Source organism: Cyprinus carpio, chromosome B12 (assembly GCF_018340385.1).
Source record: "Cyprinus carpio isolate SPL01 chromosome B12, ASM1834038v1, whole genome shotgun sequence".
Classification (NCBI taxonomy): Eukaryota; Metazoa; Chordata; class Actinopteri; order Cypriniformes; family Cyprinidae; genus Cyprinus; species Cyprinus carpio.
Window position 1 is genome coordinate 23,090,192 of NC_056608.1, and position 22,941 is coordinate 23,113,132.

The 22,941-nt window shown below is 36.1% G+C and overlaps 2 protein-coding genes across 3 annotated transcripts in view; one reads left to right on the forward strand and one right to left on the reverse strand.

The window, feature by feature from the left end:
- Positions 1-14,758, reverse strand: part of ptprea (protein tyrosine phosphatase receptor type Ea) — a 78,232-nt gene extending 63,474 nt beyond the window's left edge. The window contains exon 1 of one of the 2 annotated variants that reach the window (XM_042735991.1): positions 14,484-14,758. The gene's annotated coding sequence lies outside the window, so the exon portion shown is untranslated. The remainder of the gene's footprint in view (positions 1-14,483) is intronic. The other variant, XM_042735992.1, reaches the window with a different exon arrangement.
- A 2,122-nt stretch (positions 14,759-16,880) lies between these two features.
- LOC109088600 (clarin-3-like) lies at positions 16,881-20,546 on the forward strand. The gene is made up of 3 exons (XM_019102764.2): positions 16,881-17,215; positions 18,207-18,392; positions 19,484-20,546. Exons 1-3 carry the CDS (start codon positions 16,981-16,983, stop codon positions 19,753-19,755), a joined length of 693 nt encoding a protein of 230 aa, XP_018958309.1. The 5' UTR covers positions 16,881-16,980; the 3' UTR covers positions 19,756-20,546.
- Positions 20,547-22,941: the final 2,395 nt, after the last annotated feature.

The window sequence follows — 22,941 nt, forward strand, 5'->3', positions numbered from 1 at the left end:
TTTTTGCTGTGACTGAATTTTGAACAGCTTTTTGGAATTTAGCCAGTGCTTGCAATATTTGGTAGTGTAAACCAATCAACAGCTTACTCGAAGCCATCTCTGCATGTTAAAGGGGTCATATGATGCTGCTAAAAAGAACATTATTTTGTGTATTTGGTGCAATGAAATGTGTTTATGCAGTTTAAGGTTAAAAAAACCTTTTTATTTTCCACATACTGTACATTATTGTTTCTCCTCTATGCCCCGCCTTCTGAAACGCATAGATTTTTACAAAGCTCATCGCTCTGAAAAGTGATGTGTGCTGTGATTGGCCAGCTATACAGTGTGTTGTGATTGGCCGAATGCCTCAAGCGTGTTATGGAAATGTTACGCCTCTTAACATACGGTGATGCCTTGTCTGGCCGTGATGACACATAAACATAAAACCCATTATAAACGTGATATAAACATGATTTCTAGTCGTGTCTTCTTTCGGAAGGCAAAAACAAAGTAGTTTTGCTTTCTCATCAAAACAGCAGCACACACCGCAGCCGGCTCCAGTGAGCCATGGCTGGCTTGAGGCGGATTCTAGGAATGAGCGTACCTTGGTCTTGCAGCAACCACATGTGACGAACCTGTGCTGGACACCGCTTCATCCACAGTGAAAGCCAATTCGCCAATCCACAGCGCAAAGTTGATGTATTTCCTCAGCGACCAGCACGGATCAGCTCCAGGCTGACGAAGCAGATATCATGCTCTTTTGGAAGGCCAAACAAAGTAGTTTCACTTTTTACAGTGAAACACACAGCATGCATACGACATGGCAGCGGCGACAACAACAATACTACAATGAGAATAAAAGGTACGCCTTCTTTCTTTGTGTGAACATCTGGGCGGCGTTATGCAAATCTTCCCACATACTGATGTAGATATGTGGGGTCGTGTTAGAACGATCCGTTTCAGGGGGGCGTGGACGAGTCTCAACTTTTATAAAGAATATCTCTTTGGATTTGAGACTTTAGTCTTTGCAACTTCACAGATCTTCTTTATTCAACAAGAGCTTGCAACACTCCAAAGAGAAAGGAAAATTTTAAATCGCATCATATGACCCCTTTAAGATAGGAGAACATATTTAACTTAAAAATATTACCAAATCATCTTTAAATTAAAATTTAAAAGCAGAATCCATCACAACCTGGATCAGAAATATTGGAAATGTTATGAAAAATAAAGCAAATCAAGGTCAAAAGTCACCTGAAAATACCTGATTTGATTTCGCAATGCAGCAGACTGAAAGACAAGGTGATGAAATGCGTCATTAGGTCAACACTTTTGCTGAGGTGTTAAAAAGGCCCACGCAAGTACAGTTCATCACTTTCTAATGACAGATCTATTATGCAGACCAGAAGCTTCGCACGTAGTCATCAAATGAACATACTCTCTGATCATTCGGTATGCTTTATATGCGTTTATTAAAAGGATGGACACTCGGAAGTGACAGGAATGGGCCGCAGTCAGGGTAGGGCAGACAATGCCATTCAAAAGTTTGGGATAAGGAAGATTCTTAATATTTTTTAAAGATGCTTCTTATGCACATCAAGGCTGCATTTATTTAATCAAAAATACAGAAGAAAAAAAAAAAACAGTAATATTGTGAAATATCATTGCAATTTTAAAATAATGGTTTTCTGTAATAATCATTTATTCCTGTGATGCAAAGCTGAATTTTCATCAGCCATTACTCCAGTCTTCAATGTCACATGATTCTTCACACTTTCAGCGCAAAAAGATGTGTGGCATGATAAAATCTATAGGGGCCGTTGTCTGATTCTGTGAAACTTGCTGAAGCGATTACACTTCAGAAACTTCCTGCACAAAACTTTTGACTTGTGAAAATGTAAGCGGCTGTCCAAAGTCTAGTTAAATAGATCACTGATCTTGAACTTGTCTGGCTCACTGGAGCACGGAGGAAAGAAAAATCGCAGAAAGGTTTTAAAACACCTCTACAACCTCCAACTGAGGTGTTTTCCTAAAACCCCAGATCAAATATGAACTGTCTTACGGGGAATGAGAAAGTCTTTGACTGTGTTCACCAGTTCAGACGTAGAGTGTGTATCTTAGACCAGATCGATACCTGCTTTGTAAACAGCTTCTTGACTAAACTTGTCTGCATGGCTGCGGATAAAACAGCTCTGGAATAGAATCACCAAAGTTTGAACAAAAGCAAGCAACCGTGTCTTGTCTTGTGAGAACATGATGGCGAACAGTCCGTTTTTAGTTGTTTGGTCACTTATTCAACTTTGGTTTTAGCTGCACAAAGCCTTCATAAAAGTACAATACATCACAAAACTAAACAGAAGTGACACTCACATGTTATGAAATATAGGCTATTCATAAGTCTACAACATTTCAAAAAGATTTTTCACAAACCCTTCAATTACATTTCTGGAAAACCTGCATTTTTGGAGCAGGAAAATGTCTTTATAATTGCATTTTATTTATCTATGCATTAATTCTGACTCTTGAGTCAGATGTTATCTAAAATACTTTCACTCTTCTGTCTGATTTGGGGTTTAGTTCCTTTTGTGGTGAGTCTGAGCTTAGATTACTCTGTGAAAAACTCAAAAGACATCTTTTTAGGGCAACCAAGTTTTAGTAGGCCTATACCTTGAGTCTTCTACACACAATGATGTATTGAGCCCATGCAAATGAAAGCTAAAAATTCCTCTTCGTCCTATGAGAATAAGATCTGCTAGCCGCACCCCTGGGTCTCGGCGTTTCATCTCGCAGAGGATCGCTGGGGAACAAGATTGTGCTGAAATTAACAGTAGCCATGACTTTAATCAGTTTAACTCTTGAGTCAAGGAACAATAAGCAAGAGCTCTGCTTGTGTGGGCTCATTTAGTCTGGCTCATTGCGAGCTGAAAATTACGCACCATGTCGTTTTAAAAGTAACGGTGGGCCCAAGGAGACACACCCTACCTACGGTTTTCCCAAGCAGTTTGCTTCAGGATATGACGGGCATGGGTCAAGTTTAAGAACAAATCCTGCCAAAAGCAACAGAAAAGCCGCTGTATTGATAGCAGAACAACCACACAATGACTCAAGAAAAACAGAAGGAATAGGACAATAATGAACTTCTTTCCGTAAGACTATGTGACTAAGATCCCCTGCTAAGCCACATCTGCTAAATGTGGTGGATTCATGGAACTAAAAGCTTGTCACCCCCTCCTGAGAGCACTGGATGGGGCAGACAGAGGTGGTACATGCAATTGCTGACTAACTCAGGGTTGTGTCTAGACCCACACTAAATCTAGACTCAAATCCAACATGATCATGAGTAACACGCTTGAGTCAGATGCTGTCCAGGAACTCTTTCAGGTGGTCTGGAATTAGTTTAATACAGCTGATTTCACTACATTTACCAGGTATGAGAATATCTGAAAAATGCAGCTCAGACAGCTATAGCATGGTGATAACAATTACAAGGTCATGGGTTCAACTCCCAGGGAATGCATGAACTGATAACTGTATACCTTTAATGCAATGTACAGTAAGGTGCTTTGGATAGAAGCCAAATGCATAAATGCAAATAAATGTAGTATTGCATGTTGGTAGCAATGCCAAAGTCTTAGGTTCGAATACATAAACTGAAAAAAAGCATATGCCAAATGCATAAATGTACCTAAATATAGTAGAGCATGATGCTAGCAATACTAAAATCATGGATTTGATTCCCAGGCAATGCATAAACTGAAAAAAAATGGCTTTGAATGCAATGTAACACATTTTGGATAAAAGCATCTACTAAATTCATAAATATAAATGGATAAATATTGCAATAATTAGAGAGAAAAAAAAAACATTTCTGTGTTAAAGAATACAAAATCGTCACTTCAAGAAACTGGTGCAATAATGTGCATTTTAAAAAATGTAATCTGCATTCATCCATTCTTAATGTAATACCCTAAAAGTTGCATAAAAAGATGTGGATGTAAATCCAGCTACTGAAGATCAGCACTAGTGATAGATCATTAATCAGCTAAACGTTTCATCAAAAATGCTGCGTCGTACACATTCCTCAGCTCAGAAGTTTACGGTTTACTCATGTTTACATTTAGATGTGCAGATAGCAGCTGAGCAACAAAAGGATACGGTTACCAACGCTCAGAAATCTTACTAGCCACAGTTTCAGTTTCAGTAACTGCTGTCAATTTTTTATGCCAGTCATAGATGTAAATATAAAAGCAAATTTACAAATATACACTATTGTTCAAAAGTTTGGGGTCAGTAAGGCTGCTGTCAATTTTTTATGAAATTTTTTAAAGAAATTTATATTTTTATTCAGAACAAAAGGTTTTTATTTCAAATAAAGTACTTTTTATTAAATTTATGAATTTTTAATGAAAAAATTTATAAGGTTTTTTATTGAGCAGCAAATCATTACATTTTCAAATATATTCAGATATAAACTGGTACTTTAAACAAATTTGTTCAAACAAATGCATTCTTAGTGAGCATAAGAGACTTCTTTCAAACACTAAAACTCTTCCCCACCCCTAACTTCTAAATGGTAGTGTTTCCATTTATGCTTGTGTACTGGGGCATTGGTGAAGACGTCTAGAACAAATGCTAGTTCATTTAGACAGAAAAGCATTCTTTCAGATGACTGGACCTCCACTCCCAGCCTACAGACAGACTGAACACATTATCATTATTATGATTATATTTCCCCATGGCACACTGAGGCTCCTGCAGGACGGGGTGCTGAGGGATGGGCTTGTTTCAGCACTTTGCTCATCCGAGAATTACAGGTTTCACATCATGCAAAAAAAAAAGTGTGAAGATAATCAGAAGAACTGAGCCTGAAGCCTTTGGGATTTGTGCTTTATTGCGCCACTCATCGTCTTTCTAACCTATATGCGGTTTGCATGCTATATATTTTACACATACTGTACACAACACATTTTGACCTCTTTTGAGGCTCTTCTTAGGAAGCCTGATCTCTAAGGGTATAAATACTAAAAAATAGCTACTTATTAGTACCCAAATGCAAGTGCACTGGTGATTTCTGCTATTCAAGGCACTGTAAATCAGACTAGATGTGAGTTTTGGAAATGGTAAGACAGCTAAGCAGTTCTATGTGGTTTCAATGCCATTTCTATGATGCTGTGGGTCACTAGACATCACTGTAAGTATGTCTAGAAAAATATTTCACCCGTTTTATCACCTGTCAGGCAAAAATATTGGCCTGAATTCACTCAGTGAACTGCACAATCAGTTATCATGTCAGTATCATAAACCTAGTGAAACACTCAAGCCATTAACTACATCTAAAATAATTACAAAACTATTCTTCAGAGCATAAACTGATTAACATAATGGTCTGATCACAATTTAACGGCCCAATTCAATAAACTGCTGTTTTACAAGTTGTTTTTCTGAGCCTGAAACCATTATGATAATAAGTAGCACAATAGAGAAGACAAACAGCACTTCAGGGAGGCTAATCTCATACAACTATGTAAATGAGTGAGTGTTTAAAGGCTGAAATGGCAAGCCAGAATGCACACACAGCTTGACTTCACAGACAGACAGAGAAAGCAAGCTGTTCAGGTCGGTGCCATTTCATTATGGCTTAGAACATTGGTCTTGTAGGTATGTCTATATTTGTGAACACCAAGACATTCTATTGAGAATTTAGTACTATTAGTGTATAATAGAGCCTAAAGTCAACATCAAATAGCATGCACAACCCATTTCACTTTGATAATTATTTTCCACTTAAAACTGAATATAACAAGAACAAAATGTAGAGAAGGACTAGATTTATCCATTAGATTGGCAAGTTATCCATTGAAAGTGGGGGTTACATCTATCATGACCTCATAAGAAAACATATTTGGAAATGTATAATTTTTAGAAAAAGTATTTGGCACGAAAAACCACCCCTGAACATTATGTCAGTGGGGCATAAGCATATTGCTCAAAAACATACAAATTGATTGCACAAATTCATATGAAGAAGTTGCCAAAATGTAAAAGTCAGTTAAGAATTGCCATGAGTGTGTGTTGACAATGTTGCTTTTTTCTGTCATTAGTAATCACAAAAAAATGGAAATTTGTTGAAAGTGTATGCACCCTCATGACATCTAAACTGTAGATGAGTTTGTTTCCTCATCAGATCTGGAGAAATGTTCCATTACATCACTTGCTCACCAAAGGATCATCTGCAGTGAATGGGTGCCGTCAGAAGGAGAGTCCAAACAGCTGATAAAAACATCACAATAATCCACAAGTAATCCACACCACTCCAGTCCATCAATTAACATCTTGTAAAGTAAAAAGCTGCATGTTTGTAAGAAACAAATTCATCAAGGCAGTTTAACTTTATACTCCAGCAAAAAAGTCAATCCCCTGTTGTCACTCACATCAAAATCCACCCAAATATTTTGTTTAGAGCTGTTTCGGACTCTTTTGGCTTGCAATGGTGCTTGATCTGTGCATATTTCTCTCCTGATTCAGATGAGACGACTTATAGAGGACTCATATTTAACTGGAAGCAACGGTTTGAACGGTTTTTGAAGTTACAAACACACCGCTTTTGGCTTCACAAAATGTTAATTGATGGACTGGAGTGGTGTGGATTACTTGTGGATTATTGTGATGTTTTTATCAGCTATTTGGGCTCTCATTCTGACGGCACCCATTCACTGCAAAAGATCCACTGGTGAACAAATGGCGAAATGCTAAATTTCTCCAAATCTATTTCCATGAAGAAACAAACTCATCTACATCTAGGATGGCTGTAGCTTACAACAATAACTAATCAGTTATCTATTTGGATTTACCTTGCCAAATAGCCTGCATAGACTACGTCAAATGAAAAAGTCGTCAAACGACTCTCTTTAGAGATAACATGCACTGACATAACGATGCACAAACAGATCAGAAAGACTTATTTAGAAAGCAAACAACAGGGTCGATTCAATTAAAAAAGGAGTTAAATGTGAGATCTTTTTTACTCGTTTTGAGGTCAGTAAGGAGGCCTTTGACTGGTGGTTTTGACAGGCCAAAACACTGAAAGAGTTGTCCTTTGAACTGTGAGTTATTAGAGTAGATATGAACACAGCGCTGATCTGTGAGTATTTAGGATGCACGGCTCTCGATCTCCCTCCTTCTACATCTGAATGAACACACTCAGAACATGCAGTCAGATGCAAAAACTGGAGTCTCTGTGAAGACCTTGTTAAGTGCATCCCTCAATGCTCTAGAACAAAACCACTTTGTATCGCTCTGAATGTTACAGTGCTTAAGAAGCTCAATGCTCATGCGATAACACGCTAGAGCTGCAGCGGTGTCTAACCCACTGCCTCTGACAGCAGAAAAGCTTGTTCCATCACTTCAGTCCCAGGAGGCTGGAATTAAACCGCTCAGGAGAGCTGCCTTTACTCTGAACATCTCGTTGTCTGTGGCTCTCCACCTTGACGTCGTACATGACTAATCTGCAAAAAGACAAAGAATGCTCTAATTTAAGCTGCCGCTCTTACGCCATGGGAAAAGCAGGACCGTGACATTCAAATCCAGAACATGCTGCATTAGTGCGCGAGGCTGGATGTTAAAGTGCAATGAAATCGCATCAAAGTATAGCACAGAAATATTCCACATTTGAATGATTTATAATAAGACATCAAATCTTTATGTTTAGCAGCACTGAACTGTCTCTTTATGGCTCGGAGGCACAGGGGGCGAGTGATTTCTCTTACAGTATCAGCACATGAGCGGATTAATCCAGAATTTACTGACAGCAGCAAATCAAAGGTGCTGCCTCCAAACGGATCACCTTCAAAGAAGGTTTTCTGGTGGATTTAAAAGAGATGTAAAGGTAAAAGTGAAGATGTATTTTTAAAGACTGTTGGTGCCAGAAAAATTATTATGGTAAATGCTCATAAGCTCATATTTTTGTCAGTTAATATGTAATTTAATTTTTAAGTTTTGGGGCGAGTATTTTTTATTTTTTTTTAACTAAAATGAATGCTTTTATTCAGCAAGGATGATTGAGAAAAGTGAGAGTTAAGACATTTATTATGATCTTTTGAACTTTCTGAAAATGCTTTCAACACCGATTATAATTAGAAATGTTTCTTGAGCAGCAAATCAAAATATTAGAATGATTTCTGAAGGATCATGTGGGACTGAAGGCTGGAGTAATGATGCTGAAAACTCAGTTTTGATCACAGAAATAAATTACATTTTAAAATATATTCAAATGGAAAAATAGTTATTTTAAATTCTGATAATTTCAAAATATTACTGATTTTCCTGTAATTTTGATCAAATAAATGCAGCCTTGGTAAGCATAAGAGACTTTATTTATTTATTTATTTATTTTTAATTGTACGGATCCCATTTAAAATAAAATAAAAATTGTACCAACCCCATTTTTACTTACATACTGTAAATATTAGAACATTTAACATGGTATATGCACTGTACTACATAGCCTTAAGTGACTGTAATCAGATAAAGGACTTCTGGCAAATTATACAGTTATATATGCATATATCTGCTATTTTACAGTACATCAGCTTCATGTGTGGCTCATTTATTTAGATTATAAAACCAACTATTCATTTAATAGTACAGATAGGCATTAATAGAAATGTTTACCCAAAAATGATAACTTATACTGATGCAGCTCTGAAAGAAATGTTAAGAAGTGTCACGCTTGGAGCACCAAGTTTGAATACGCAGAATACGCAGAAGATTTAAGTGCTGTGGTGGGCATCAAAACTTCCAGTGAACAAAATATACATTTGTATCCGTTTTACAAACAAAGCTATTACGTAAGTCACACAGACTACTTTAATTATAATCGTATGGTGCTTTTTTAAGAGTTCAACAGTTCCGTGGCCTGTGTCTGCTGTGTGGAAAAGAATTTGGACATTCTTCAAAACATATCCATTTGTGTTCCACTGAAAAATAAAAAAAGCAACACGGGTTAGGAATGATATGTGGGCGAGTAAATGATGCAAATTTTCACTTGCAGCAAAACCATTCCTTTAAAATCTGTTTAAACATCTTGAGCGCGGTATCTCCAGACTGTGTTATTGCTCTGGAATCTCATGCATATTCACACGAACTTGAAGCTTGATGGTCTGTCTGTGTGTATGTGTGCATGTGTGTGTACATAAAAGCTAGTGTGAACTGCTGGGGTGAGCGCCAAAACAACACTCTCACTAGGAGGGGTGTGTGTCATTGGCTTTCAGTTCTCAGGATGTAAAAACATAACCAGAGAGAAGATTTCATAGTGCACTCCACCCTGCACAAGCACACACACACACATGGTCCTTCATCCAAATACTTCTCACAGAGGAACTGGGGCAGATATGTAGAGCCAGACACACAGACGAATGAAGCAGAAGCTTCTTCAAAGCAGTGAGATCATCCTGCGATCACATTTCAAAGGTGAACTAGCCTGGAGCTCTGTCTCTGTCTTTGGCTTCAGAGAGAGGTCATCATGGCTTGATTCTCACAGTAAGACTCTGTCTACTCACAAACACAAGTTACATGTCTCAGGCCTGAGATAATGCTTGGATTCATCAAGATATCAGTGATGCTATATGCCATGCAATGGTAGAAACGTGGAGCAAATCTTGCTATAGAATTTAAACAAATGTTCGGGGCAAGTAAGATATTTTTAAGGAAAGTCAAAGTAAAAGTGTTTTTTTTTTTCATCAAGGATGCAATAAAGTAAAAAGTGACAGTGAAAACATTTATAATGTTACAGAAGAATTCTATTTCAAATTAATGCTGTTCTTTTGAACTTTGCATTTATTGGAAAAAAAAAAAAATCACACATCATTCTGTTTCCCTAAAAATATTAATTAAGCAGGACAACTATTTTCATAATTGAGAATAATTACTTAATTCAATAACATTAAAAAGTATATTGGTGATCACTTTTTTTTTAAATTTAAATACAAAAAATTGATTCAAATTACTCCTTAAAATGAATCGTTTCATGCTGTAAGATTTCTGATTTGCACAAATTTTTAGGTTGTGTTCAACTGTTAAAAGCCCGTCAATGAACTCAATCACGCTTTTTTCGCTGGGGTGCACAAGGTAATTGAGTACAAAACAGTAAAAGGGTGAAGATTTGTGCTGGGAAATGCTTATTGCCCCTCATATTTCTGGGCAGCTGGTAATGATATGACATCATTGGCTCTTCCCCTGACAGCTCAAATTCAATCCAGATCTCCTTCCTGTCCATTCCACCAGACACAACCCAAGAGAATCCCACACATCTCTTCCTGATCAACTCTGAAACAATGCTGATCTTCAAAGCCATGAGAGAGACGTGAGATCTCTTTAATCTCGATTGGTTCTTAATGAGATTACATGGAGAGAAAATTGAGAAAAAGCCAACAATAATCTCATGCATTTCCTAGACAGGATAAAAAGAGATCAGAAATGTCTCAAACTGTGCTTAAATTTGCCAAATATCAATGTGCAAGTCAGAGATTTCAATAAGCTTCTCATCAATTTTTTTTTTTGACGATAATATGGTCTAAACGTTAATTTTATTTATCTAAACTTTTATCTCAAATGTATATCAAAAATGGTCTTATTCGCATATAATTTTTATTAAAAATTATGAAAAAAATTTATTAAAACAAATCTTTTGAACACTACATTGAATCTTTAGGTTCTGCATTCATCAAATTCCAAGCAAAATCAGAGAATAATCAAATGAGATGAAGCAATACTGCATGGTTATTAAGTATATAAAAACTTTTTTAAAAAAAATAAATAACAAAAATAGGGATCAAATAATCTGAGCTGTTATCCACATTGATTTTAGCTCTACAATTAATGTCAAAAATGGTCTCATTTGCATACCATTTTGATTAAAAATAAATATAATTATACTATTTAATTAAAGATTAAAATAACTGAATTTTAATTAAAAATAATAATTTATCATAAGTATTTAGGGAAAAACATTTCAGACAAAGCTGATCCCTGAATGAATAACTGAAACTCCATGAATGAATCATCCATTAATTCAAAAGGGAAAGCAATGAAAAAAGCAACCTCTGAGCAATAAACCTGTCCTCTGGGACGTGCCACATGTGTTCACAGCCAAGCGCCGGTTCTTCTTAAAGACTTCAGACAGACAGGTTGCAGCATCCTATCATAACAGTACAAAGACAAACAACCGCACACAGATTTACATAGCTTACATAGTCACCCACTAACCTCTTGCTGATTCCACAACTCAAATATTCCAAGAATCCGTGTGTGTCCTTAGGTTCATCTGGGAAGCGTGCGTGTCACGGCAGGCCTCGGCGTGAGGGACGCGTGGAGAAACACAAGCGAGCGGCAGGCAGATGCGTGAGGTGGTGTTTGCACAGCTGAGTAACAGGAATCTCAGAGAAGAGCACGTGCTGAACACGGCCCCGATGCTGCCACACCCTGACAAACACACAGTTCTCACCCTCCTACATAAAGCCACTCCAACCACTTCCTCAAGCTCTTTCCACATGTGTCCATCACAAGAGGCTGATTGAGTGTTCTTCTGTTTCATCCTTGACTGTAAATTCACAGTTACCAGCTACTAGTTGTCATATTACTATTGTTCGTAGTTCAGGTCAGGGTCAGATTAAATAATAAAAATAATGACGGTGATGAAAACAGCACATAACAAAATCACTAGAACCTGAACTAAAATTAAAAAGAAAATTGAACATATAAAAATAAAAGCTCATTCAAAACAATAATAAATACTGTAATCTATATATATCTATATAATCTATTTATATGTGTGTACAGTGTATATTTATTATGTATATATAAATGCACACACATACAGCACCTATATTTAAAAAATATGTACATGTATATAATAGAAAATTTATATTATATATATAAATATATTTAAGATATAAACATAACATATTTTCTGAAATATATACATGCATGTGTGTGTGTGTGTGTGTGTGTGTATTTATACATAATAAATATACTCAGTACACACACATTATGTAAACTAAAACTTATTTTGGATGCGATTAATCACGATTAATCATTTAACAGAAGTAATTACTCAAGAGCAGAGGCTTGTGGGTAATCTATTCACCTATTGTGGCAACCCAATAACTTACTTAGTTGTCAAGAGAAAATGGTTCCGTTTTCACGACTTAAAACCTTAAATTACAGTAAAATGATGTAAAAAAAAAATGCTTGTAAATCCTGTCAATATTTTATAGCTCTGCAAGAAACTGCTGCGAACAAAACAGAAATTTGCATCATTTTACATAAATTAAGCCAAACGACGGGATCGGATGAGAGAGAGAGAGAGAGAGAGAGAGAGAGAGAGTATGGAGAGGTTCTGGTTTTCCTCACAGGAAGTTGCCTGTCTGTCTGTCTTTACTTTCCTGCGTTTGAACATACGAGAATAGCCGTGAGTTCCAGTAAATGAATGCATGCCCAAACAATGTCCTGGATCTTCCATCTGCTCTCTCCTGAGCGTCAGGACACAAACACTGCACAGAGCAAACTAATTCAAGACGCATTTCAGAGAGCTGCTCATTTGCTTTAAGAAATGGTGCTTTTACACTAAGGATGTCAAAGAGAAGTGAATATACTCACTGTATTTCATAAACACAGCTGCCATAACTCTTTCTGGAGAACGTGATTCCCGTTTACTTCATTTAGACAGCTTAATTCACTCGATTACAGAGGCAAACAAACTTCAGTCCTGCTAATGAGCCTTTTTTCTCCGCTTCCTGATCGTTTTGCTTGGCACACTTTCCACAAAGCGCCAGGCCTTTCTTCTGACCCTGACAGATCTAACGAGCACCACACAAATAATCAGTTTCACCCACTAAACTGCAACGGCTACAGACCAATTAGCTCCCAATGTTACCCACAAGCAAAAAAACTACAACTGCTTCAAAGAGAATGTTAAACGCAATAACACCAGTGAGAACACACAACACAGCAGGCACTGCACCAGCATTATTAAAATGAAACACACACTCCCAAACAAAAAACGATTCTGGGATTTCTCTTACGGAAAGAAGGAAAACAGTAAAGTAAATCTGTTTATATTTCAGGTTAAGCAGTCGTAAAACTACAGACATCATCTGTAACTTGTATAACAGACCCTCTTGATTTGAGTCGAACAACCTCAAACCAATGTTTTTTAATAAAGCTGGCATTGTTTACTACAAATTATTGATGGCTCTGTAATATGTTCCTCTTTAAAGGTATCTATAAATACATAGATGCTAATGCAAATAAATGTGTTTATCATCAGATAATTGCTTCCGTGAAGGAAAATATTCTAAAATTGCATTCATAACTATTTTGCTCATGTTAGTAGGATTGAGATTATGTTTTCTATTGCATTATATTTGCGGAATAAAATCCAATACATGCTTCCTACTAATTCCGAGACGCTGATTCCAATAGTGCCTGATATGCACTTGCACATCACACTTTTTCACAAAATATGATGCATTTTGTAGCATCCGCTGAGCCAGATTACAACTATTTGTTCAATTCTCCGCCGGTTTTCACATGTATGATACTAAATAAATTATTTCCTGTCTAATCCAACATTTTTAACACTTGACATTTTGATCTTTTTATAAAGTTTTATATTGTTATTTTTGAACCCAGCATCTTCAAGTCATGTAATTTTTTTTGCAAATCAGCATATTTTGCTGTGTTATATGCACAAGTACACAACTTCATTTAAAGCCTGATTAAAAGCGTGCACTCATTTATGACTAACATGGTTGCAGTTAACAAACTGATTTTTTAATTAAAGAGATTCATTAAAAGAACAAACAGTATGTCTGTCACTGAACCACACTCATAATGGTAATGACTCAACTTATTGAAAACATGAACTACGTGCGTATCTCAACATCAACAACGAGAGTGATGTAAAACAGACTGAGACGCACTGCTGCAGAACTACATTGGTTCTGGATTCTCCTCGTGTCTAACCTCGGTTCTAGCTCTGGTTCTAATTCCGTCTCTAGTGTGAAAGACACCTACGCTCCTGACATTCCTCTACTCCGCGTGTTCACTGTGCATATCTGTAGGGATGAAAGCAAACAGCGAGTCCCAATGAGCCTTTCCCCAAACTCCCGTCTCATTCCATGCCTACAGTTCGTTCCGCTAACCCACATTACGAAGAAACCTACAGATCACCCGGGTTACCAACGCAGCCAATGCGCTCCATCAAAACCTGAGATCCACTGTTTATCACATTCAAACGCTTCTACAAAGCTGATCAGAACACGTTGGGGAAAATAAACCAATATCAAGTGCTGGTTCCATGCGAGTATATATGGGTGTATCAAACGCACCGGAGCGCACAGCTCCGTTACGCGCTCGGCTCACTGAAAAAAACAACATTCCTACACATGTGCCACATTGAAAACAGCAGTTTGGATTCATATTAAACAGCCACATCATTCTCTTACCGTAAAGTCCAACACGAAGGCAGTTTTCTTTTCAAGCGCACGGATGGTTATGATCCGGTAGTCGGGAGCGCAGAGCGCGCCGGGCGGCTGGTGAAAGCTGACCACTGCTGCTGCTGGAGGAGGAGAAGGAAACAGTAGGATTGGTGTTGATCTGCAGATTTACTCCTCTGTCAGGGGCTCACCCGCTTCTCCGGCGTTTTCCGTGAGCTCAGAGCCGCCTGGCGACCATTTCTGAAATTATACGAGCAACCGTGTGTCCAAAGCACAGCCCAAAGCCTAAAGCTGTGTCTTGTGACAGATACGGTGTTCTTCCTCCAGGGGGCGCGCAGTGGCCCAAAATGCTGGATTACTTCGATGAAATCCAATAAAATCACATGAATGTTTTATTTCATTCAAGGTATAAAAATGATTATAGTTATAGTTTTAGTTCTGTCGGTCTCTAGGTCTGGATGTAATAGTTACTGTCTCCAACATTTGGTTAGGGTTCCAATGCAGTGTTGCTGTGTACTAGCCCAATAAAACGCTTTGCGTGTGAGAAAACAAAATGTTATTTATAGATTTTTTTTTTTTTTATTACTATTTTAGTCCAGCGTTTAGCCCTGATTCTCTTTTAGTTCTGCCTCTAACTTTGTTGACTTTAGTTCAAGTTCTGGATTGTGTCTCAAGGTCTGCTGAATCTCCAGTTTTTAGCTATAGTATTAATACTGTCTGATTCCAGTTTCTGCTCTGCATCTAGCTCTATTCTCGCTTGTTTCTAGTTCTGTCGCTGTTTTGTTTCTATTGCTTCGAAGGATCTGATAAACAAATTGAAAGACGCCTCATCCAGTCATCACAAAACGCCTGTGATTGGTCCATCCTGGTCAGCGCAAAGAAAAATAACGCATACCACGTGATCAGTAGAGCGTTTGCGTTTCTTTAGCTGAGGTCTGAACAATAATTTATACTTGAGCAATTACACTAAACCGTTAATTGGAACTAATTAGTGATGAGTAGAATGAACAGAAATAAAATAATTATTATTTAAACCCATCACACACGACCAATTAGGGTCAATTTCGATTAACTCCGCCCGATTATTACGCCCACTTTTATGCTATGGACCATTCTACACTTTTTCTCTGTTTTATTAGTTTTACATCATCTGTTCAGCACAGCAGCTATAAACGTATTTGAAAATGCATTAAACGCAATTAAATCATCATTATAAACAATAACTGAAAATTCAGAAAAATATTTATGTAACATTATAGCCCAAGTAGAACTAATTAAGTAAAAAGAACAGAATGACTAAAGATACAAATCAGTTTAATGGTTCATCTAATCTCTGATTCATTTTTAGTCTACACATCAGTATACAACAGTAGGGTAACATCACAATGTTGTTCTCTCAGATTGAATGAAATAGACGAGGCGCCATCTGCTGGTTAAAATATAATACTTTAAAAAATTTTTTTTACATTATTTTATTTGACAGTTTTGTATTGTCTGTAATCCACACACATTCTGGTCCTATTATCTCTGCTTGTAAGTGTTTTTTATTTGTGGGTGTGTTGTGATATCCACTGTGATACCGTATCACTGTAAATGGACTTTGGACATCTTTTAAAGCATCACACTAAAAATAAATATAGCTTTCAGGAAATACATAACATTTCTGTAATATAAACATGCTTTCTGACCTATGATGAGTTTTTGATGTAACCAATATAGACATTCTTTAAAATGTTTAAAGTTATCTAATGAGCTAAATACAACATATTTTTGATTTAATCAGCTTTTTTTCCTTTTCTTTTGCATTTTTTTAAATTTATTTTCATCACTACAAAACTAACAGCTTACTAAATCATCTTTAAATAAATTTTGAAATAAATGTAAAAGATATATCCATTAAAAAACAATGAAGAATATCTTAGATTTATGAACATTACTGCTATTGTCATATTAATTATGACTGTAAGGATAATAAATGTTATGCCCAAGGCCATCATGCACGTGCCCGGTGATAAAATTCTAAGGGCCTGAGAAACAGCTCCTATAACGCCGACCCTGGTTACACCTCAGCAGTAAAGCAGGACTTCTGTCCCATCAGAGGATGATTTCTCGCTCTTCTCTTCCTGATCAAACCCACGTCACTCTCTTTATGATGTTGTGAGCTCAATATAAATGCCATGACAACACGAGCAGCTGCCCATGACTGTACAGACGATTACTTTATGACTTTATTGCCCTCCTGGTAATGAGTTTCATCAGGAGCTTATCTGAGATCAGTTTCCCCACCCAAGACCCAACCTTTTGCCACTGCAGGGAAACAGCAGGTACTGGTTTCAGATCAGTGACAAAGTTCAACCTATACAACACCATTTATGACCCCAGCAGCCACCAACACCTCACCTCCTCTCAAGATCTCCCATTTTCCAGCCACAAAGCGACAGGAATCAAGGTCTGCTTGACAAAGCTAAAAAGCTTCAGAAAAAAAGAGCACCACTACACAGAAACCATGCCGTCTGTGGAGAAACTAGCACATTTCTTGTCAAGTGCTGCTTTATGTGCGGCTGGAGTGGCATTATTGGCTTTCGGGATGTCGACAGATTGGGCCAATGCCGTCTTGGACTGCGGTCCACCCGGAACTACAGCGTTCAATGGAACCTCCAGTCTCGAAACTGGCCTTTTCAATGGCACAGAAACCAAAATCAGATGTCCCAGGATTGACGCACCTGGAAAACAAGTGATCGGTAAGCTTCAAACAAGACTTCAACCCATTTTCTACATGCTAGATTATTAATTTATTAATTTATTGCCTTTTTAAACATGTTAAAAATAAATGTGATCATTTAAATAAATGAAATAAAATAACAATGAGTTAAATGAATAAGATCAATCATTTTAAAAAATGAAAATAATTATAATTTAGTCAATCCAAAAATGTATGAACAATTTTTCATTAGATAACAAAATATCATACAATTAGCATTTATTTTAATGAATCAAAATATGCAAAAACATACAAAAAATATGTTTGTTGGGTTGCAAATGATAACCTATACTGTTCACTCTCAGGATAAAAAGGTACAAAAGCTGTCACTGGGAGGATGCTTCTTCCAAAGGTACAAATATGTAACATTAAGGTACTTATATGTATACTTTAAGCACTAAAATGAAACTTGAAGGTACATATATGCACCATTACCGAATACGTACCTTTTGAAATGGTAGCGCATCTGTGACAGCTTTTGTACTTTTTTTTTTTTTCTGAGAGCATTCAAAACGAAGACAAACAGTATTGTGCCACATTGTGGTTGAGTGGAAAGTGTTTCTCTACATCTGTGTGAACTATAGGAGAACTGACTTGATACAGCCACTAAAAATGACCAAAAACTCCAGCTGATTTAACAGACATTGATCAAAAACGATGTTGAAAAAATCCATCATATTTTGTTATCTAAACACATTTGTGTATTTTTAAATGTGGCGTAAGGGTCCAAATACAGTTTTGGGCTTCTGTTTATGATATTAATACCAAGAAGCACATTGAAAACTGATGACCTTTGGAATCTGCAGGAATTAGAACCGCCATTCCATAAAAACCACATGACATGTTTTATGTCTGGAGTACATCAAAGGTTATGTCATTTTATGTCAAACGACATCTTTCATGTAAAAACTCAACGTTTCACGCAATGAACTCATAATATACTGTATTTTCTCCTTCTCTCTGGCACTTAGTGTTCAACCGTCTGGCGAAATTAGCAGGTGCTCCGGTCATCTTGCACGCTCTGGTTGTCATCCTGTTGGCTCTGGCTCTTTTGGGGTCTGCAGGCAGTATTCTGGTCACACTGTACAACAGCTTCAGTAACCCATATCAGACATACATGGGACCAATAGGACTGTACACTTGCAGTGGACTCAGTGGTGAGCAAACACTCACTCACACCAAGACATTTGAATCTCAAACGCTATTTGGCTTGCATTTGACCTCTTCATTTTAATTCTTTATTTAACTTTTTTTAAAATGTCTAGAACTTTGGCTAAAGGTTTAAATGAGTGTAAAAGTCCTTTGGGTAAATTTGTGGTCACATTTACACAGTTATTCAGCTAAATTTTACATGCAAAATCCAGTCATTCCAATAGTATTGTGTATGGAAGCCCGTTTCCGCCACAGAATATATATATATATATATAAAAAAAGAAAAAAGAAAAAGATAACTCCAACTTTCTGTTTCCTCAATTAAAACTGAATTCAAAATTGCGATATATAAATTGACTTTCTACATCTCGCAATTCTGTGAGATAAATATGTTTCTCAGAATAGTTTTTTATAGAACTTTTTAATGAACTGCAATACATAAAACCACAATTCTGCAATTCTATCATACTAAATTCTGAGTTTATATCTTTCAATTCTGAGGATTGTGAAGAGAAAAGTCAGAATTGTGAGATTTACATTTTTCTTTCAATTCTGAATATATATCTTACTGCTCTGAGTATATATATAGTAATTCTGACTTTATACAGTATCTTACACTTCTGAGAGCAATATATATATATATATATGTATATATATATATATAGTATATATATAGTAATTCTGAATATATATATATATAATCATCATATCATATATATATAATAATTTTTCTTCAGATTTACAAGAAAAAAGTCAGAATGGTGAGATCAGAATTCTGATTACTTTTTTCTTTCAATTCCAGGTTTATATCTCACAATTCTGAATTAATATCTTACATTTCTAGGGATAATACATATATATATTTCCTCAAAACTGCAAGAAAAAAGTCAGAATTGTAAGATAAAGAAGTTTTTATCTCATGGCAGAAACAGAGTTTCTCATGAGAGTGAAAACGTTCCCCACGCAGATTTCTCTCATGTTCAAGTTGGTCCCCCAAATTCAGTCCATCATACATCTACTCTGTTGACTCTAATCTAGTTAAATGGACCTGTATGTGCATGGGAAAGTTTGCTAATGTGTCTTATCTCTTGTCCAGTATGTGTGGCCAGCCTGGCACTGATTCTGTACGTGGCGAACATCTACCTGGGTGAGATGTTCCAGACGCTGGTGAAAGCAGATGAAGCCAACGTGGAGTTGAGTAATCCAAAAATTACCCTAAAGGCAGGGTTCTTCCTCCTGATACCGTACATCGGCGTCAACTTGCTGGCCATCCTCGTGGTCTTTCTGTACGTCCATGCTGCGTACACTCGCCGCAAAGAGCAGGAGAAACCAACGGAGGATGCGCCCAAAGAGATCATGATGTACTAAAGCAAAAACACAGCAAAAAATCTGTTTAACAGGCGATGATTTTCAGACTGGAGCTGAACTGAGTCCATTAGTTAGAAACTGCCACATTAACTGTGAAGTGCATTGCAAAACTGCACTTAGCTGAATTCTGTTTGCCACAAAACTGTATTGTACTCATTGGCTATTCATACAAAGGCTTAAAATGTATTTGGACTCTTGAGTCACACTTTAAAAAAGTCATTGCATTAGATAAGAGTGTCTCAGATGTTTCGTTAGCTGTTTTGCTTGAGCTGTTTCTTTCAAATGAATGCTGCTTGTTTTGATATTTTAGCTAATGCATGTTTTAAATGTGACTTAAGTGTTCAAGTGTTTATATGGGCCACCAAAAATATTTTATTGCACTTATGTTTAAGAACAATACCATCAAAATATTGTAAAAACGTTTCATAAATGTCATTTATTTTTTCTAGCTTTTCTACCAAGAACCTAAAAATCATGTGCATGACGTGTAACTGGTTAAGAAAGCTTCAAATTTACTTCTTTCAGTTCCTCTAGACTTTAAGCCAATTTAACACTTTTTTTTTGCATATTTTATTGCAGAGATGTGAAAATATTTAGCTCTTATACTATTTATCTGCTTATGCATCAAATATTATATATGAGAAAAATGATCTAATTTGCTGGTTTTTTTTCTTTTTTATTATAAACTGTCAATATATTACAATTCCTCTGTTTCATACATTCCTCAAATATTAGGCCTATGTAAATATTGCTGTAATTATTTAGTACAATAATAAATCTTTTTAGAATGATGATGATTTTGTGTTCAGTTTTGTAATATATTTTTTAACTAATCAAAGAGACCCAGTAAGACCACAAAAAAATACCTGCAAAAATTATTGCTCACTCACTGATTTATTATGCATTTTGAAACCTGACTAATAAAATCTAATGGTTCACTAAATCACACTGATGGATTATGATATGAGAGATTATATCCTATTATAGGAATGTCAGGTCATGGTGTGTCACCGTATGACGTCATTTCCCACAATCACTGCATTAGATGAACCTTTGGCCATCGGACTTTGTGAATATTGTGTATTATTCACTAATAAGACGTGCAGAAGTGTGATCTGGGATTCATCCAGCAGGGGGAGGCAGGAGTGTGTTTATCCAGCGCTCTACTGCCACCCTGCTAGGAGGAAACTCATGATTTCAGAAAAAGGAAAAGTCTTTCTTCATTTTGAAAGACTGCATTTTCAGTGTATTCAAGTAGCCTTTGTGTGACACACACACACACACAAAAGTGTATGGTCACAGTGAGGTACAAGGTTGCTTTCAATCTAATGCAGGATTATTATTGTTAAATAAAACTAAAACTTAAACAAACAGAGCAAAAAAGAAAAATATGTATATGCATATGTATATGCATCCACTTTTCTGCACGTAAGCAGTTATGTAAGCTGTTATTCAACCGAAATTTGGTATAATTTCACTATTTGAATTCTTTTCTCAATTGAATTAATCACTTCTGCTAAATTAATGAACAAACTAAATATGCATAAAGGTAAAAAATCATACGTCCATGAACAGCTATTGATTCTCAGAAATGAAGTGCATTTCATAGAAAGTTAAATTCTGACTAAACTCTCCTCCTTTTTCATGAATGATGATTGATTCACAGAATTGAGTTTTTTTTATTTTAAAGTTAAATTTTTACCATAATGTTTTTATAACTTAAATTTGTTACCTGGAATATAAAAAAAAAAATGAAGGTAAAATAGGGTTTTGAAATGACTATTATTCTATGTATATATAAATGTTACAGTATCAGTAAATTAGAAGCTCAGCAACTTTCTGGTCTTTCTAGCTTTTCAATATATCAAAGTAAATCGAATGAAATAGTATTCAAATGATATCGATCACAGCGGGGTGTCAGTTTACCCTCTTTGTGGAGATTATGTGGACGCTCATGCGTGACGTTTCTCAAATGCTGGACTTCAGTGGGAATCTCTCAGAGGCGTTTGGTATGCAAACACAGGGTGAATTACATCAGGAACAGAGGATAATCTCTTCTCCTTTATTCCAGGCCTTTCTCTGGCTCTCTGTGAGTCTCGGTCAGAGGACAGACTCCTGAGTTCGGGTCACTCGGAGGGTGTGAATGGATTAAGGAAAGACCCTCTGTAATGCTGAAACACAATTCCCCCCTGAACCTGTATCAGAGAGGTGATACATACACACACACACACACCTGTGTCTGCAGGGTATATTCACACACACACATACTCTAACCCCTAACTCTAACCAACTATATTTAACTATATAACACTGCAAATTCACACATAAAGTGGCCCCTCTCTGAGTGCTTAAAATGCCTGAATATTATTGCATTAAATCTAAAAGTTCAAATTTAAATGCAGAATTTTTTCTCTGCACCAACTTAATTTTTGCTCCATGTTATTTAATCGGATGGTGTTTTGGTGATTTTTAGTGGATGCAAAGTCATTTCTCCCTTAATTTGGATAGGCGTCTCAGAGTGACAGGCATAGAGAATCACATTAACATTATGCTGCACAAACATTAAGTAACACAATAATTTCACTAATAATTTGGTCTTTATTTTCAACACAAGATTTATTGTTTTACCATTCTAAAATATTTCAAGGAAGTTTTTGCAATGTGTTAAAGTCATGCAAAACAGTACGCCTAGCAGTGATGTTTCTTAATTATTTTTTTTTTTTGTATTATTTGCAAAATTTTCATCTATAATGTCAAGTATTTCATTTATGTTTTATTTTATTTCTTTACTTATTTATTTTATTATTATTATTACTAGTATTATTTTTTCACAATTTTTTTTTTTTTTTTGACTTCTGTTTATTAGAAACGATTTACCGGTAAAATAATTGTGCAAAATAGCTGAAACATGTGAAAATACTGTTTAAATAATGTAAATAAATCACTGTTTTAATAAATTTTTTTACAAAAATTATTTGTAAAAATTTTAAAAACTGAAAATGCAAATAAATAAATAAATAAATACACACCCAATGTTTAGGCTTTAATTATATTTATGATGCTCAAACCTTAGCTAAGGGGTTCTGTTCCTCTGAAAATAAAATATGATGACAAGAACATGCTGATGCCAAATCCATATGAATGTTTTGGCCACCATACACACATTCATAATCCAACATCCTAAAC